Below are 19,539 nucleotides of genomic sequence, written 5' to 3' on the forward strand. Positions count from 1 at the left end.
AATATTGGATTATTTTAGTATTTTACCAATTTGCCAATTTGTATACATATTGTATTTGTTGTATGTAAAGTCTGAACCTCCAAAAATAAATATTAATTAAATATGTTGGATAAATAGAGGAGTAAAAAGTCAAATAGATTTCCCTCTGAAATATAAGGAACTATTTACAATTGTATTTAAATCTATTATTTATGTGCAAAAGATGTTTGCTGTAGACATGCCTTTTATTCCCAGTCTCTATATGTCATCTATTATAATGAATAACAGTCTCTTTGAACAAAAACAAAGAATTGTAGATGGAGAACATTCAACAGTTCAATCTTTTATGATCTTTACGGTAATGTATCCGTGCAGTCGGTTACGTTTACGGTTTGGATCTGAGTTCCTAAATTAGTTCTCTGGATCTCCTGAACACCATCTGTAAAAAAAGGAACCATGTGGACATGGCTTTTCAATTACGTCTGGTTGTGGAAGTGTCTGTGTTCTGTTCGTGTGCTTCATCTCTCTCTGGTGTTTCTGTATTATGAGCATGTGGGACTAAAGGGAGAAATATGATTTAATTTAATCCCACATAAGATTGGAGACACTGTAATCAGTGTGTCAGATTTATCCTAGAAGACTCCGCTGTTATATAAAGGACCTCATTATATATCTAATCATAAATCTCATATATTACAGGTATTTATAAGGGTTCTATAATCCATGGATTTATATTGCTAAAGATCTTGTGGACACTTGGAATGGAGTCACGAGATAAATATCAGTTCAGCATGAACTTCATCTCTCTTGGCTTGTTTCTGTAAACAGAAAAGGAACTGGTCCCAAAAGTGAGCCGAGCTGAGAAGAACCATCAATGCAGCTTTTGATGCTCTTTTATATTTGTTCACTAAAACTGACCTTTCACTAATGTTGAGTTACAATCGCTCTCTCTTAAAATCCACGAGGCATTTCTCTGAGGGCTGGAATGTTCCTGCTTGGTCTCCTCCACACTGACTCCTCATGACTCATCAGGAGAGGAGGCAGAGTGTGCTTCGAGAGAAAGAGCAGACGCTGCAGCAAATATGTCGGTGGAGTTCTTTAACCTCAACGCTGACGTTGTTCTAAACGTTCTAGTTTCTTGTCCTACTTTCAAGATAATTGATTTTTCTGAACTGACGTTTCAGAGGTCTGCTCTAGATAATGAATCACTACTTCTGTTTGGGTCCGCTGTAAAACATGGTTAAATACATTACTACATCTGTGATTTGTATTAATATATATACATATATATATAATATTTTTTCCTATTTGGTTCAAATCCGTTTTTTTGTCACCTTCATACAATGTGCAATATGCAAATATAAGGATTTAATAAAAGTCAGAAGAAAAGACAAAAAATACTCAAAGGAAATACATTTCTTTCTCTCTGTCCATCCATCCATCCTTCCATTCATCCACCCTTCCTTTCTTCCTTCCTTCTCATCCATCCATCCATTCATCCTATACCTTCCTTCCATCATCCATCAATCCATCCTTCCATCATCCATCCATCCTTCCATCCATACTTCCATCCATACTTCCTTCCTTCTCATCCATCCATCCTTCCTTCCTTCCTTCTATCACCCATCCATCCATCTGCTGTGATATCTGCCCCATAGATTGAATTCAGTAAACATCTAGACTGAAGACAATGGCAGCTCATTATGGAGCCTGTTTGATTGGTAAAATAATTGAAGAAATGATTCCAGACATAAATCAAAAAATATTCACATTTAATTTGGACAGCGTTGGAATCAGGATGACGTGTTTGTTTGTGTGATTCTAAACTGAGGACCAATCGAGCTGCAGCGTCCATTAACGTCCACTGAGTGTCAGCAGCATTCAATGGATCGAAGACAAGCTCCCTCACTGGGAACCTTTACAGTGAAGCTTTAGAACATCCAGAAATCTCTTGTTGTTTAACTCTGTTGATACATCTGACAGAGTTTTTACTTTGATTCTGTATCTTCTTCCAAATAAACTGCTGGTTTTGCTTGTAACATAAAGCTCCATGTCATGGAGGGATGTTTCCCAGGTATACCTGTCTTTTTCCCAGTGGGTGACTCTTTATCTCTCTAAGTTTTTAACTGAAGTTTGTTATTATTTGTTAGCCCCAGCGGTTAAAATTCCCATGAGCTGGAACGATGAGATGAATGAAACTTGGCCCAATAACTGGAGATAATGTGCAAGTGCTTCCAAAGAAATATGACTCAAACTGGCCAAATGGTGGCGCTGTAATTAAAGCCCAAAAACACTGTTGAACACGATCCGATTGACTTGAATTTTGACCCACATGTCCAACTCAATGTGCTCTACAAAAAAGCCTCAAGCACTTAGTAAGTTTGATTGCAACCAAATGTTCTGTGAATCATTACTCGACCAGGCTTATCAACACTGATCTGTTGGTATCTTATTTAGTTTTCAAGATATTGACCAACGAACTTCAAAAGGAGCCAGAGTGGCTCGGCACATAACTCGCCCAAAGTCAACAACCGTTGGGCCAATCATCGCAAAACCTGCAGGATATGTCCGAAAGGAAACCAGAAACACACCCTGACAGTTTCATTCAAATCAACAACTAGGGGAAGCTGCAAATGCAAAAACAAGACATGTTTCGTAACAATATTGAACCACGAGTGTAAAACTATTTTGAATTCGCTCAATAGGGGCTTCCACTAGTTTCAAACATGTTCATGGGCCTAGCTTGAATTTTTCTTTTCAATCAATGAGCGTCTAAACATCACCAAACCTGCTGGATATTTCTTTAATCTAGCAGTTGAAACATGTGCCAAAAATCCAGATAAATATGTCTTTCGAGACTTTGCACTTACTGAAAGTCTGCATACATTGTAATGATGATACAAGTGTGTGAAAGGTCTCAGTCCTTTCTTTAGACTGAATTCAATAAAGAGGCTTTGATTTGAGCAATTGAGCTCAGAAAAGGGCTATATTTAGCTTTTCTTAAAATGTTTCATGCTGCATGCTTTGGTCACCAGATGTCACCCTTTACCCGTTTCACACCCGACGCTGTGTTACGCACAGCATGTTATCACTGCCTCACACGATCTGTCACCTTTAATCCATCACATCCAGTACGACACAGATCGTATCTTGTTTGTTTGTAGCACACCTGCAGCTGAAGCAAGCAAGCCGACTTTCCCACAAACACTGCACAATGAAGCAGAAGAATGGCTGCTATCATAAATCTGGCCTTGTTGACACGACGGGGCGTCTCTGTTGAGCTAAACACGAAGGTATTCTGCTGTCAGGGTTGAGGACTAACACGTCAACCCATCAGGCACTTTTTACACCTGAGCAGAGCTCAAACAAAGGGCTGTGAAACTGTGATTGACGAATCACACATAAAGAGCTGAATGTGTGGAATGTCAGAAGCACATAGAAACAAATAGAAAGTAGAAAACAAAACCGTAAAACAAAGCAGAGGAATGTGTCGTCCATCTTTAATGTAGTGTCTTGTGAATGTGACGTCAGTGCACGAAATATGTTTTCTGGCACATACGTTGTTTTTTTCTCCGAGTGTCACATGACGACAAAATGACTTCAGGAAAAACCAAGCATCTACCGCCACCCAATCATTTAGTTGAGGTTAAAGCTTTCCAGATGTTTCGAGTGCGTCCTGACGGTAAGCCTCATCCTGTGGCCGGTAAATCACAAAGGTCACAAGGTCAGAGGTGCTCCCTTGTTGTTTTTGTTGCAGAGATGATTTAGAGAGGACTCGGGAGAGACAATGTAGCCCACATGTATGTGAGCTGCTGTACTTGCCGATGTTTTGCTTTGTGTTTGAGTGATTCAAGGTGAACACACACAGAGCGGGTTTTGGGTTTCAGCCGCTTGTAATCAAACCTAATCAGCTGAGGTCAGGGGCTCAGCTCGACTCATCGTCAGCGTTACAAACGCTCTGACATGGTCATGACACGTCTCCCACCTGGTGAGAAACCCTAAAAAACGCTGGAGGAAACTTTAAGTCTTGTTCACACGGAGCGTTTTTTAGTAGCCGGGCGTCTTTTTGAATTGTTTTCAATGACTGAAGCGGTTTTGCAGGAGTGCCCTGAACGCATAAATTAGAACAAAATGTAACTCAGAGCGGAAAAGTGCCCAAAGTCATGATTGACCTTTCTGACTGGTGACTCTTTCTGGATACCTGGAGCTATGAGGCGAATACGCAAAATTTGAGTGAAAATATTTACGGATCGGCATCATTATGTCGTAATTTCATACTTTTTTATCCATTTATTGCAATTTAATCACAGCAAATCTGCATATTTTGGTACAGTAAATACAGCTTGATGATATCCCGGGATACCTGGGGCTTCCACAACGAGGACAAAGCAGCAACAGTGGTTCTTCCAGCCATGATTGATGAAACGTTGTCTGGTACCCGTCAACTGAGAATCACTGATATTGGTGACAAGAGGTGCCTGCGAAGAGCACGAAGGATATTAAAAATCAAAACCCATCCCAGCCACAGTCTGTTCACACTGCTGCCATCTGGCAAGAGATAAAATGCTTTTTTCTGGGATTTTCCAATGTTGCAAACCTGGACTCTAACTTAAACTCCATTTATTCCACCCTGGTGGAAGTTTAAACAACACAGTAAGACACAGAGAAAGCAGTAGAGAGCGAGAGTGTGTGTGTGTGTGTTTCTGGTCCAGTGACTGCCACCAGGTAATGAGGCAGAAAAACACTCGCTAAAAGCACAAAGGAGAGATCAGGAAGTCTTCCGTGTGAGAGGGACACATTCCCACGAGGTAAAGACTTTTTATTGCGACCTGCATGTCCTTAAAACCGTTCGTGGATTCCAAGCATGAACGTTGTGGTGTGTGCGTGTATGTGTGTGTAACTCCAGCGTACATGTAGTCATGATTCAGGGCCCGGCTGTCGTACCTAAAGATTGGGTTACATGAGCCGTCTGTCAGCACAGCCTAAATGAGCCCAGTTTTCTCAGTTCTAATACACTCAGGTGAGAGTAAGTCTGGTGCTCTGTGGCCTGATAGAGAAGGTACAGCTGGGTATCGTCTGCAAAGCAATGGAAGGAGATCGCATGTTTCCTATCGATGGGAGCCAGTGGGAGCATATACAGAGAAGAAGAGGAGAGCAGCAACAAAAATGACATTGATAAACTGGTATTAACTCTGAAAAGTCACAAACAGCCACATAAATTCATGTGTACAGTCAGGCCACCTCTAAAATTCTGAAATAATCCTGACAACTCGTAGATAACAAGAAAAAAAACCAGCTCACATTTTCAGGGTTATTCATAAGATATTCATAAGATAATTTCTCTACATTATCTCTGAAGTTTAAACTCTAATAAACCTTCAGTGTGACGTCATTCATCAAGGAATAGCATTATGTTGAATTTCTATGCATTGCTCCTTCTTCTGTTTCTTTCTTTTCAGCCTTTCTTTGTTGTGTGCACAAACGCGTACGTACATGAGTGTGTGTTTGTGCGGAAGTGTACACCTCATTTGACTAAAGGCGCCTGTCACCGAAGCTTTATCTCAACCATTCGACGTATCGGTGAGTTATGACTTCACCAATATTGACTCAGCTCTTTCAGCTGGAGCTCAAACAGGTCAGAGCCGATAATGGAAATACAGACGGAAGGACGACTGACCCGCCAGTCCCACGCTGGTCACTGGTCTTAACTCTCTGCTTCCCCCAAGCCATAAAAAATGTCCTGTCAGCATTTCACATGATTTAACCAAACATATCTTTTAAAGGCCGTTTTCTCTAAATGGGTTTTTTCTCAGACTGATCCAGAAATCTCCACTTCAGCAGCTCTTACATACACCAAACTTTACACTTTCATTCCTCTCGACATGCTGAAGGTTTCCACTGAGGGCTTTGTTCACACATCATTCTGAGACTCATTTATACAACATTTTAGTCATAAAAACATGGTAAAATAGATTTATTTTCTGGTTTATGAGTGATACAAGTATATGTCCAAAATTCCCTCAGTAAAAACTTTTGACTCTAATGTGTCAACAAAACGAAACAATCATTTTGAAGTTGGCTTTATCCAAAGTTCACATTTCAGTTCTGGAAATGAAAATGAGCACATATTTGATATGATAATGCTTCATCTGCATATTTAAACATAACATTTCATAAAGATTGTTCTAAATAAAAATCATAGTTTTATTGTAAGTAATCAGCTGGGGAAGTGTCATGGTTTCCATTAATAACATGTTGTATATTATTTTCTCCCCTCCATTGTTCCATAATGTGAGAACTATAAAGTCCTCTGAGAACTCCGCTGTGATCTAAAGCCACACAACTAAACCTGACTCTCGGCTTGGCAGTCAGGCAGGAGGTGAAATCATCTTCGCTGTGTAAATCATGAGCGCGGCCAAATCCACAAAAACATTTCTGCGTGACCTTCTGGGGTCTTTGCGGTGCTGCCGCTCGCTGTCAAATTACATCGTCCAGCACACTTTGTTCTCATTTGGAAAAAGGCTGGTTGAACGGTACCAGCACGGGAGGCATAGAAAAACACACACACTCCCTCAGACATGTGCTGAAGCAATCAAGGAGTCGAGGGAGGACGCTAACATTTCAACTGTAGGAGCCCAGACAGAGAGAGAGATTCCCATTTCATACCAAAATCACACTTCAAGCCAAAAACAGCATCTCAAAACCACAGCCCGTTGAAGGAAGTGAGTGCCGATTCCTGCGAGAAAAATCTTTGAACCGTGCCAATCAGATACGATGGCGCACGTTCAGTTTGTTATATTCAATGTAGGCCTACTCTCTATTTATCTCATTCTGTGCGTCAAAACAAAACACAGCGTCCATCTTTAGTTCTTCTTCAGTGACCAGACGTGATGTCACCGGTATCAGAGTCATCGAAAGTAGCTGGAAAGAAAAACAAAACCAACTGGCAAACATTAGTGCACCTGTAACCGAATTATGTCTACAAGGTGGAGGAAGCGGAGATTCAATTACATGATTGCGTCTCAGCAGAAGCCTGGTTAGCGACTCTAACGGGCCCACAGTGGCCCGATTGTTAAAGTTCAGCTGCTGAGAGGTTTCCTGAGTGTTTTCAGTCTGCGTGGGCCATTCTTTTCTGTTTTTACGAGTCTATTTCTGTCCTTGTTTTAGTGTGAAGCACGTTTTGGGATGAACCTATATTGTAGGATAAAAAGTCCTTTGACCTGAATTTGAGAGATGTTGTCTCTGCTGGGAGCAAACGAATGAAAACATGTTGTTACTCTTGGCAGGTGGGGATCCATCACGAAAGCCAAAACTCAAAACTTTAAACTGATTCGACACAAGGAAACAAAACCTGAACACTTTACTTCATGTTGAAATTACCCTTCATATATTTCATAGCATTAAATAATTTGAAGGCAGATGCTTGAAGCACACTGGTGTCCATTTGCACACATTACGGTATGTACTGTATGTGTATAAGTCAGGCGGCAACTTTCAGTTCTGAAAAGTGACGCCAAGGTTGAAGTGTGTTAAACCTGCATTCTCTCTAGTGACCACCAGGGGGCGACTCCTCTGGTTGTATAGAAGTCTATGAGAAAATGACTCTACTTCTCTCTTGATTTATTCCCTCAGTAAACATTGTAAACATGAGTTTATGGTCTCAATCTCTAGTTTCAAGTCTTCTTCAATACAGCATGATGTTCATTTAGTACATGATGGTCCATTTAGAGTCACACAGACCATAAAGCAGGGGATGCTTTAGGGCGGGGCTACACGGTGATTGACAGGTCGCTACCACGGCGTTGGAGTTGTCCGTGTTTTTGTCCGAGAACTTTAACCCTTTCACAGTGCGTTTTCAGTTCATGAACATTAATTAACGTAAACTTTTTGGTCGCCTAAAAATATCTTATTCAGCGTTCGGTTGTATTTAGCTCCGCCCTCTTGTGTCACTTCTGGTTGCAAAAAACAAGATGCTGGCGGCCAAAATAGAGGCTTCAAAACGTCAATCCACAAACCTATTATTGACGTCATGGTGACTACGTGTACTTGGTATATGTAGCCTGTGAGCTGTATGTGGAAATAGATATTTTAATCTAAAGATAATCCATCCATCACTTAATGTGTCAGAGATCTGATAAATTCCGTATATAAACGTAAAGATGTTTTTATGCATTTTTTGCCTCCATAACTCTGAAGCCCACATTTTCATTGACTTCTTTTCCTCCATGGCTTTTGTTGTCTCATTTTGGCCCGGTACTTTTTTTTGTCTGAGAAATAAATCAGTCAAACCCTTAATCCGTGCCATACAAAGTCTGTTTTCACAGCGGGATAAACTCGATGATGGACCCTGACAGGGGTCTGCAGCATAAAAGAGAAGCAACACGCGATCGTCTGGAAATCATCATGAAGAGAAAGTTAAACTCTCCTCTTTTAGTCACTAAAGCCACTGAAGTCGCTGAAGCCCCCCGAAGGCTGTAAACGGGTTCTAAAAGCATTCTTCGGGCTCCGCTCATCCAACACAAGACACAACAGGCGGTTACTTGTGCACACTGAGGCCTGGTTGAGTTCTGGTTCAGTTGATGGTGTTGGTGCAAAGAGAGCAAAGTAGATAAACAAGCTTTCAAGACACGACATAAAACAAAAGCCGAACGACGGGTAGTTTCCTGCGAGTGTGTGAGTGTGTGGCTGCTGAGTGTGTGAGTGTGTGAGTGTGTGGCTGCTGAGGTTTGTGTGAGGTGTGTGTGTGTGTGTGTGTAATGTTTTGTAGTTCCCCTTTTATGTGTCTTTCTCACAAGTGCTGTTTGACATTCCCGTACAGGGCTAGACCAGCGTATTTAGAAAGGATGAAGAGAGAAACAGTGGGGGGGGGGGGGGGGGAACAGGAAGGAAAGGGAATATAGAAATATAAAGAATTGTTTATGCAATCATATTTACATAAACCTTTCTAGCTATAACTTTCGTCTTCCAAAACCTCACAAATGCTTTCTTTTTTTCATGGGTGGATTTTAAGAGGAGGCAGAAATTTCTACACTAGGACTCCCACAGTGTTTTAATTGGTCTGCGTGTCAGTGTGTGAATGCGTGTGTGTGTGTGTGTGTGTGTGTGTGGTGAAGGCGGTGTTTAACAGCAGCTGCTGACCAGCAGCTGTAATTCATCCCATGTTCCAGAGGAAAGCGGCGACCTTACAATGTGAACACTGCTCCTGCTAAATGTACTAGTAGTTAAAACTGTAATTTACGAGTCTTTTGGGAAACGAGCTCGTTCTTCAGCCTGGTTCTACAGACCCCCAAAAGGTTAGAAGCTGGAGACTCAGACTTAAAGCTAGAGTGGTGATCCTAATGAATCATGCTAGCTTCTCAGGAAGGAGCCTGAATAATCCCTGGGAAATCTTTTCTCCAAATGTCAAACGTTTTTGATACCAAATCAGAGGATTGGATTTTTCTGTGGTGTTCCTCAAGGTCTTGGTGTCTTCATGTGGTATTTTGGAGGGATTTCTGATTATTTAATTTTTTATCAATGCTGAAGAGGTAAACATTTTTAAATTTAGAGGCAAATTTGCGAAAGGAATTCCCCAAAAGTGACCCAAGTGAGCATGGGAATGGCCAGCATATACCGCCATTATGTTCTCTAAGCCTTTTAACAATTTATTCGAATTAATCATTTCCTATTTCTGATTTATGTCTCGAACAACTTGACACACACTGCTGAGCTGCACCTCAAATTAATCTTCAGGTTCCCAGCTTTAAGATGACGTACACCACCTTAATAAGGGTATACTGTTGACCTGCTATCACCTGCTAAAGATCCCCTGTACCCCCCCAACAAAGGACAAAAACAGCTGATATGTGGGTCACTTCCAGCTCGAGTTCAATATAAAAGTGCATGCCCAGATACTTTGAACATACTTTTTGCCCCAGCACTCTCTTCAGTATTCCCCATTGCCTTGTATGACTGAAATGAACTCAGATGGACTTCCCCTTTGGTTTACGGTGTGTGTCATCTTTTAGCTCTGCTTCACAACACCTGTTCCTCCTCGTGTGAGGCCTCGGAGTCAAAGATAGTGAAAACACTGATGTGGTATTTTACTAAGTCTACACGCTTTTTCACAGTATCAACAAACCGTACACTCCTTTCCTTTATTTTCTCTATTTTGAGGTAAACAGTGCACAACACTGGATACTTATTTAGCACTTGGCAGCTTTGCAGTCCCATGAGAATCCGCAGTTTACAGTTAAAAGCTACAGAGTAACATTTCCATCACCAACAAAGAAGTTTCCAATTACAAACTACAATTAACAGACAGAGGGATCACAGAGCATTGAGTTTGTTAAATCCCCTAAAACCCATTTACCACCAAGGGTTGCGAGCACACAGCTACTGTTAAATGCCTCGCGCCATGACAGCATGCAGTCGAAGGAGGAAGTGTTCAAGTGAGGAAACAGAAAGAAGTAAAAGTCCTGCATTTAAAGTCTGGGCACTGAAAATGAATTATTAACATATTTTCTTGGTCTCTGGTCAAGTGGTTTGGTATATCGGTCGAGGTTTCATATTTCTCCTCCATTTCATTTCAATGCAGGTGAATGGAATTACACTACTGACATTTTCATTGAAGCTTTTCTTCACAATCAAAGCGATGGATTATCAAGATGAGCTGCTGTATTTGGGTGCAGGCAGAAAGACATCTCAGAGACCGACATCCTGAAAACTGGACAAATAAAACCGTAACCACCTGCACGGACGGATACCACAAAAGGTAACAGAGAAAATCATCTTTTGGTTTGTTGTTTTTTGCGCTGTGAACAATCACTCGAAGTAAAAATATGAATGTTTTAGCAGCGTATCCAGCGGACATCCGGGCCAAGACTTCCTTTTCCGTGCGCTGCTGGTTGTTAACGTTCCGATTGTCAACTTGAGATGTGAAACTGGAGTTGGAGTTGAGAGACGATGTGTTCGACCGGTTTGTTTCACAAGCTCATGGTCAGTTTACAAGCTAATGTGATGCTAATAGAAAGCTAAATCATCGTTAGACTTACAAACGTGAAACCAGAACGCTTCCGATACCAAACTCTTCCCATTGCCAAGAACGCATCATGCAGAATCGGTTTATCGTAATGATACAGTCTATGATTATAATGCGTGCAACAAAACAGGGTCATTGGTTTGAATTCTTGTTTTTGTAGATGTTGTTTATGAAGTTATAATAGTTTCATATGTGTGTTACATTTATAGGTGTACAGTATGTTTATTTATACTGTATCAACAGTTGAAGGTTTACCAAACATGGACATAAACAGAGAGGTAATCCCAGACCGAAGCCTGCCAGCTGGCATGACTAGTGATGGCCTTCAACTCCGTGGTACATCGACTGTAAACACAAATGAAGCAGTGAAAAATGTGCTGAACTCGGTTGTCAACAGCTGGCAAACGTACACGTGGGGAACATTGGTTTGTCTTTCCCAGGTCAGAAAAATCCAGCACGTCAGGACAAAGACTTCATTGTTAGTGTTGATCTGGTTCCCCATCATTTGTATTTCGGGGTTCAGTTCCTGGTATCGATGTATTGGTTTCTTATTACCTCCACCAGTGAGGTGATGTTTTCAGTTTGGTTTGTTTGTTTGTCAGCAGGATTACGAAATAAATACTGCTCCAAGTTTTTATTAAGCGGATCCGAATAACGGGACGGACGCGTTTTTCTTAACATTGGAGATGGGGCATTTGGCCTCGGTGGAGGTCTGCGCTCCTTCTAGTTTCATATCTACCAAATATCCAAACTGCAGATATAGTGTAGAATATTTATAGGTTCATAAATTGCAAAGCACTGCATTAACTTGCTATGTGTTCTGGTGCATTAAGATTGATCCAATGTCTTCCAGAGCTTCAGCCAAGAAAACTAGCAAAAACAACAGGAATGAAGTTCATTTAGAAATGGCATAATTCAGACAAAAATAATGTAGATAATGTAGAATTATTGATATTTATTAATTACCATATTTTTGAATAGCGTTACTAGGGCTGTCTCTGTTCTAAATCTATATCTATTCACTGTGTGAGAGCTGATGTAGCTCAGTTCGTCCGCGGCAGTGTACGTCTGTTCAGTCCATTCTTTTTCAGCGTGATATCTCAGCAACACAAAGACGGAAGTTCTTCAAATTTGCCACAAATGTCCGCCTGAACTCAACGATGAACTGAGTAAATTTTGGTGGTTAAAGGTGACTGTAACCTCAAGTCCCTCGCATTCTTGTGAATGCAATTTCTTGGGAAGGCCTCGAGGGAATTTCTTTAAATTTGGTGGTCAAACGTCACAGTGACCGCGAAAAGAAAACGTTTTTGGCCATACCACGAGAAGTCATAGCTAATTGTGACAATTTCACAGAAATGTTTGGGATAAAGTAGGACGAATAAATAAATATGATAAAGAACACGTAAACATTTTGGACAGACATGGATGTAAACTGCAACATGACTGGTTGGCGTAGACAAACAACCGCGAGGCGGTAATTCTAGTTTGAAAAAACTCGAACTCTTGTACAAAAAGACATTTTTCTGATTTTGAGTCCAACCAAAAAAAACACATGCTTGTGCAAACCCGCCAGCCTGAGAAGATTCTCCCTCAGAGACACAAGTCCTGCTGCTGCTCAACCAGCCCCTGGATATCGAATTACATTTAAACAGTGCCCACACGCATTCCTCATGCCTCTCCTGTTGCTGTGGGCTTGTCCAATGATTGCTCTTGTTCCCTGGTTTGTTTACAAAGAGAGCACTGTGGACAGACCCAGATCCTCCAGCAGAGACCGGTCCACCATGGACAGACCCAGATCCTCCAGCAGAGACAGGTCCACCGTGGACAGACCCAGATCCTCCAGCAGAGACCGGTCCACCGTGGACAGACCCAGATCCTCCAGCAGAGACCGGTCCACTGTGTCCAGACCCAGATCCTCCAGCAGAGACCGGTCCACTGTGTCCAGACCCAGATCCTCCAGCAGAGACCGGTCCTGAACTTGCAGTCGGGGCTCCGGCGGGCGGAGGAGAGCTCTGCTCCCGGCATGAGCGTCTCCTCCTCCTACCAGGAGCAGAGCTTTGCCTCGCTGCTCCGCCGATCCCCGGTGGGAACCAACACCGACACCACGCTGCTGGAGACCCAGACAGTATTGCTAGGTCCGCTGGAAGGAAGAGAACCAGAACCAGGACTGACCGGGGCAGACTGTCAGACTTTTGCTTCAGAAAAATGACGAAAGGGTGACTGGTCCTCGTTGCAACTTTAACTCCATAAAAAATAACCTCGAACTTGATTCATGACATCATAACATTGCTAGAACCTTCATCTAAAGCAAATGACACACTGCACTCAAAGTAGCATGTAAACATGTCATACAGAATTGCAACCTTCCTACAAGAGTATTACTCAACGACTGCAAGGCTGCCTCTCGTACGTAAACACACAAACACAGAATCTTCTGAACGCGTAGAAACCCTCTCAGGAGTTTTGCACAGGTTGGATCCTTTCTAGCAGTTTTTGTTTGTGGTTCTAAAACACGACAAAGTCACACTACTTACTCCTCTCACTCTCAACAGATAAGAGTCATACTTGCTTCGAGCCCTCGGGCTTTGACACATTTGGGCATTTGCTGACACGGCTGATGCTGCTGATTGTGTTGTAAAAAAGGGATACGAGTCTGGCACTGTTCACCCAATATGGATGTAAACACTCTGATGCTGAAGGTGAGCAGTTAAAGCTCAGTCACTGTTTCATTAAATGAGAACAGAAAATGTGAACGAGGTCTTGTTGAGGTCTGCCTGATGAGAAGTGACACGTAACAAAAGGAAATAGCAAGTTTAGGATGCATGCAAAGGAGCTAAGAACACACGACTACCTTCAATGTACTGTAAAGATTCAGGCTTCTTTATGAAAAGCATACGCCTGGAACATGTGTTACTTCAGCAGTTAAACATCTGTTGTCCAAACGTGTAACAGCAGATCTGGTTCCTGTTCTTCTGGCCGAACACAGAGCGAGATCAGTCTGTGATTGTTCGTGATTCTGTACTGTGGTCAGGTAATAATCCATCTGCAGTTATGACAATGTTTCAGTCAGTTGTCAGACACAGTAGGAAAACCTCTTACTCTCACAGTTAAACCGAGGGGCATTGGCCAAAAGTGCAAATTCAATCATGCAACAAATAAATCACATTCATGCGTTGAATCATAATATTTCAGTGTTTTATCATTTAACTCAAGGGTGGTTTGTCTGACTACGCGCTTTGTCTCTCTTACTTTCGTGTCCGTACGCTGCCTCACTGCGAGCGAACACATTATTCTTGTTAGATTGTATCTCATATTTATGGACATGCACATCTGCTTGTTATTCCAACAACAGTAACATTTCAGCACCACATTAAATATTCATAGCCGGCATCTGGTCAGTGTTTCTCTGTGTGCGGCCAGAAAACGTAGCAATTCAATCAAACGTTCGGGGATGGATTGACACGTAAAGGATGATTTCTTTTTATGCTTGGCAAACTAAAACTTATAAACTATTATGAAGCCATTGTTTTGGTCTGAAAATGAATGATGCGGTACATTTGTGTGCATTTAAAAAAATGCCTCCATCCTGACACGAACTGAGCATAAAGAAACGTTCACCTGTACATTCACACACTAACGGGTTCATTTAGAAGCTGCTCTGTGCAAATACATTGAACTAGCTGACATGTAGCCCGACTGGAACGTTTAGGGGCTAAAGTTGTGATTTAGAGATACTTGTGAAGGAAGTGGGCACGTACTCTCCAGATAAAGAGAAGTATTTCCTCCGGTATCAGTTGTTGCTCTATCAATGATTTATAATCACATCGACTTGCAGATGGTAAGTGTCTTCGGCATTCTTATGAGATAGCTTTGGGCCGTTAGTGTTTTTTCGCGATATGAAATCATCTGTTTTTCATTTCTGACTCAGCAATATTGCAACCACATAAATGAAGCTTCATGATTTGCCTCCAACTATTTGCTTCCCCGCGGGGCGCTCCAGCACCGGGCTGTAAGTGGTGCCATTGTTTTCCAGCTTCTGCCATCACGAACAAACCAGCCATGTTCCAAAGCAGGGGACACGAAGATACCAGATGTCGTGTGATGTTGAAAGTAAAGAAGCTCTTTGTTAACAACGATGTTACCAACAGGAAGGAACATCTGCTGCAGGATTAGCAAGGCAAGGCAAGGCAAGGCAAGTTTATTTGTATAGCACATTTCAACAAGGTAATTCAAAGTGCTTCACATAAAACCATTAAAAGCATCAAAACACAAGGCAAAAGAAAAGGAGATTTCAAAAACAATTAAAAAACAGTAAAAAAATAAAATGCAGTAGTAAAATGCAGAAATTCAGGAAATTGATTAATATATTAATTGAACGTGGTTCAATTAAAGGCAGCAGCAAACAGAAAGGTCTTCAATGCCAGAAAGGCAGCAGACTTTTAGACGTCCCTCGAAATCATGGTATTGTTCTGAAACCCTTTACCTGCTGGGGTTCTGAACATGACATGTGTGTTGTAGCAAAAGTTGTATTTACTTATATCTGTCAGACGTGTGTAACTTATTTTGAGTTGAATTGTTTCGCGTGATTTTTTCAGCGTAAATTCTTCAGCACAACTCTCGTTCAGAGCAACTTGTTTGGCGCAACTTGTGTTTCGCGTGACTCCCGTTCAGTGCAACTTCAGCGTCAATTGTTCAGCGTCAATTGTTCAGCGTCAATTGTTCAGCGTGATTTTTTCAGCGTAAATTGTTCAGCTTGACTCGTTCAGTGTGCCGCGTTGCTACTTCTCATCACTATAAGGAGGACCCTTAAAGAACATCTCGTTGTCTGCCATTTTTACTGGGTGTGACGACGTTGAGAATTATTAAACTCTTTTCACCACCAGAGACAAAGCTGAGGAATCAATTGTTGCGCAACAATTCAGCTGACGTCACTCTCCCAGACGGCAGATCCAGACGGAGGCAGACAGCTCATGACGACAACGCCGCTCGTCTTACCTGCTTACCCTCCGGTTGTTCTTGGCTACGTACCACAGAGGGGAAAACCAGAGTAAATATATTTAGGGATTTAATAGGGCTTCTTAGACACTGCCCAGGGTATGTCAAATGATGACCAACTGGGGGGAAAGAACAGAGGGATGGGTGCTCTCTGTAGTTGGAGTCAGATTTATTGGGAGCAGGCTTTGAAGAAGACACATATCCGAGATGTCATCCTGTTCATCTCCAGAGCAGACCACAGCCCTCTCATCCTCTCTTATTCTTTAGTTAGTCATCCTGTGATGTGCCCAGGGTAAAAAGTAAATTATCAGTCTGTAAATACTGTTAATGACACCCTCTAAAACATGATTATTGGCTTTGTTTACATGTTTACCTGCTACATATTGCGTACATATGTTGTTGTTTTGTTTTTAAACTCTGAAATGTTCTTTCTAAAATGTTCTTGTGAAAATGGTACTTGTAAATATAGTTCAATGCACAGAAGTGAAGCATGATGGGATAATAAGGACACAATGAAGTGCTTATGTTCCTCCACTATGAGAACAACTCAACAATCAGCATGGGATTCAAAACAGTCGCTAGAATAAAATATAGGCATGGATGCGTTGCATTTTGACGTTTCTGAAGAAAAGATGTTTTTGAAAATAAAGTTTTGTTGTGTGTGAATTATTAGGAGAGCAGTCTGTGATCATGTGTCAGTTGATATTTTCCTTTTGGTCTTTTTCTGTGCACACTGAACTGATCTGACATCATCTCACTCATATTCTTCTATCAAACATTTCCATCATTACTTCATTCCAATTACTTCTCAACTCTCTCTGTTGCGTCACAGAAAATCAAGTTCATACAAGTAAGAAAGACTCACGTGCCGACGATGATACCTGATGTCGGGATCCAGCTCGTGTGACATCAGAGCCACTGTTTTCACAAAGGAACTGGAGTGGGGTTGGAAGTCTGACTCAAATTAACTCGGACCTCCAGACGGAGCTCCACATGCCTGAAGGGCAGATTCCCAGGAACGTCTATGAGATCATTCCCTCTGCAGCAGAAAATCCTATAAGCTCAGTGACTCACTCCGCAAATTGGCTGGGGAAATGAACGAATCAAGAAGTGGGGCAGAGAGGATGCTGGGATATCCACTGACAAATGGGAGAGGTCTTTCCTGCCAGGGAGGCGTCCACGTTACAGCACAACATCTTCATTATTGATGTTGCAGCTTTTTGCTTAAGACCCCTGATCATGGAGTTTATGGACTGGCCTTAGTTTTAATTGCATGTCCAGATTCATTTACAAGCCCCAAAGACCAGCATGTTTATGTTTTCATTTCTCTTCAGTCACGCCAGCATTAGTGTACAGATATAGAGTGCTGCAGGAGTTGGGGTGTTTTTTGTAGGCCAAAAAGCCAATGGGATTCCTTCATTGGATTATTGCAGAAAATAAACTCTGTGGCAAACAAACATTCGGCACGCTCGCGTTTCCTGCACTCGCAACCGGAACACCACGCAGAGGACGCCGCCAACCGCCATCGAGAGGGTCCGGGCAGCCAAACCCGCGATCTCCACCTCGCCGACCAGCTGCATCCACCCGCCAGCATCTGACAATACGAAGAGTCGGACTCACGGCCGTCCTCGGATCTTGCAAGCAGATGCCAAGTTGTTTCCCCTCATGCTATGAAATCGGACCAATAGTAGCCACAGCCATCATGTGGGGCCCAGCAGTCCATCCCTTAAACTCCTGACAACCTAGCAGCCGGTTACCCAATCATCAAATGACGCTGCGACACCCGTCCGCCAAGGGCGCGTCCTCGATGCAGCTCACGTCTGGGCCACCGCAATGCCGTGGCTTTCTCGTTTCCCATTCCAGGAGTTCAGCCCTCCTGCAGACACCCGTCCAACATCGGTTCGGCCACATCCAACGCCGTCATTCGACCCACAAATCCTCACTCGATCTCGCCGACCAGCGCACAGGCTTATTTTGGGGGTTCTGCAAGGCCCGGGAGCCGCAGTGGATCCTCAGCTAAGCCTCCCCCAAACCGCATCAGGCCAAATCTCCACCAACATTCCTCAACACTCCAAACAACCGACGAAGGCTCGCTCCGGCCGAGGTGGGGGCCTAAGCTGGTGAAGTTCAGGATAAAAAAGTCAAAGAAATAGGATGTAGAAAGACCTCATGCTGTCCCTGGTGGTGCAACAATAGGAATTCAATAACAGAAGAGAAGGAAAAGAACAAGGAAACACAGAAAAACATCCACCAGGTTCTAGCATATCAACATATTTATTTATCTGCTACCTGCAGTGCTGAAGAACCATCTGATTTATTGTTTTGTGACCCAGGCCAGCCTCCGTCCCGCCCCCTCCCACTCCGTGTCGACCGGCTGGAGGCGGTGCAGGACAACCCCGTCATCCTCCACGTCAAAGCCGGCTTCGTTATTTAAACTTGAATCAAAAGGAGGAGAAGGAGGAACGTGTTTTCTCAGACGGGACAGCGTTGCCTAGCAGCTATAGGCGGAGGATTCGCGCTACTTCACGCGTGGCTTTTTTTTGTTTCTTCTTCCTTGTTCAGCTCGTTCGATCGAGGATCTATCTGTCCGTCTTTATCGACTCAAACATGACCCAGACCGTGACGCTAAAGGGACCCTCTCCGTGGGGCTTTCGGCTGGTGGGAGGACGGGACTTCAGCACGCCGTTAACCGTCTCCAGGGTAGGTGAAACCTCCGTTCATTCCGCCGGTTCAGACATCTATCATCCGGGTTATAAGTAATGTCAATGAATAGGGATGAATGCATGAAGGGGAACGTTTTGGGAATCGCTTTCTTAATTAATTAATCTTCAATAACAAGTCTGGTATCCGTAATAGCAGTAGTTTATAATGGGCTTTACTCTAACAGCTGACAGGCGGTGCCGTCTAATCCCTGGCAGCTAAAGTTGCCAGTACAATTGAACCATTAACAATAAGATAAAAAAACGGAATAAAGCGTTATTTTCATAATTTGAACAACTATGTTAGGGCTGCCACTTCCTATTTTCATTGCTGATTAATTTGTCAATTATTGTCTCCATTAACCGATTAGTTGTTTGGTCTCTACAATGTCAGAAAAGTCTATAAAGTGTTTGTTTTTTTAGTGCAGAACTAAAATATATTCAGTTTACTTTAATAGAGGAGTAAATATAACATTTCATATTTACATTTAAGGAGCTGGAATAAAATATTTTTGACTTTTTTTTTATTTAAAAAGTTACTCAAACTGATCAAAATAACTAACAACTAATAAATTAAACAGATGTACACTATATTAAAATCAAATGAATGAAAAAGTCAACAACAAATAATGCCTTTTATGTTTCCATATTCTAATGTCAGTCAGTGACCTCAGGTGTGATCTTTCTACAACAGATGCGTGACATTATGTATTATTGTGTGCGTTATTTTAGTTCGTCATTGTTAACACTGATGGTGGTAGTAGTAAAAGTATACGTATAGTGTTCATGAACTTTCCTGACCCACAGAATATGGGTCAAGAGTCAGCGTGCTGGCAGTGGGTCTGG

The 19,539-nt window shown here is 42.2% G+C and overlaps 1 protein-coding gene across 1 annotated transcript in view; it reads left to right on the forward strand.

Annotated features, from left to right (window-relative positions):
* Positions 1 to 18,466: 18,466 nt before the first annotated feature.
* The window catches only part of pdlim4 (PDZ and LIM domain 4), a 45,116-nt gene continuing 44,043 nt past the window's right edge, over positions 18,467 to 19,539 (forward strand). The window contains exon 1 of the mRNA XM_079283539.1: positions 18,467 to 18,694. Coding sequence (XP_079139665.1) covers positions 18,602 to 18,694 — 93 coding nt within the window. The 5' untranslated portion in view covers positions 18,467 to 18,601. The remainder of the gene's footprint in view (positions 18,695 to 19,539) is intronic.

Source organism: Melanostigma gelatinosum (genome assembly GCF_949748355.1).
Source record: "Melanostigma gelatinosum genome assembly, chromosome: 14".
Taxonomy (NCBI): Eukaryota; Metazoa; Chordata; class Actinopteri; order Perciformes; family Zoarcidae; genus Melanostigma; species Melanostigma gelatinosum.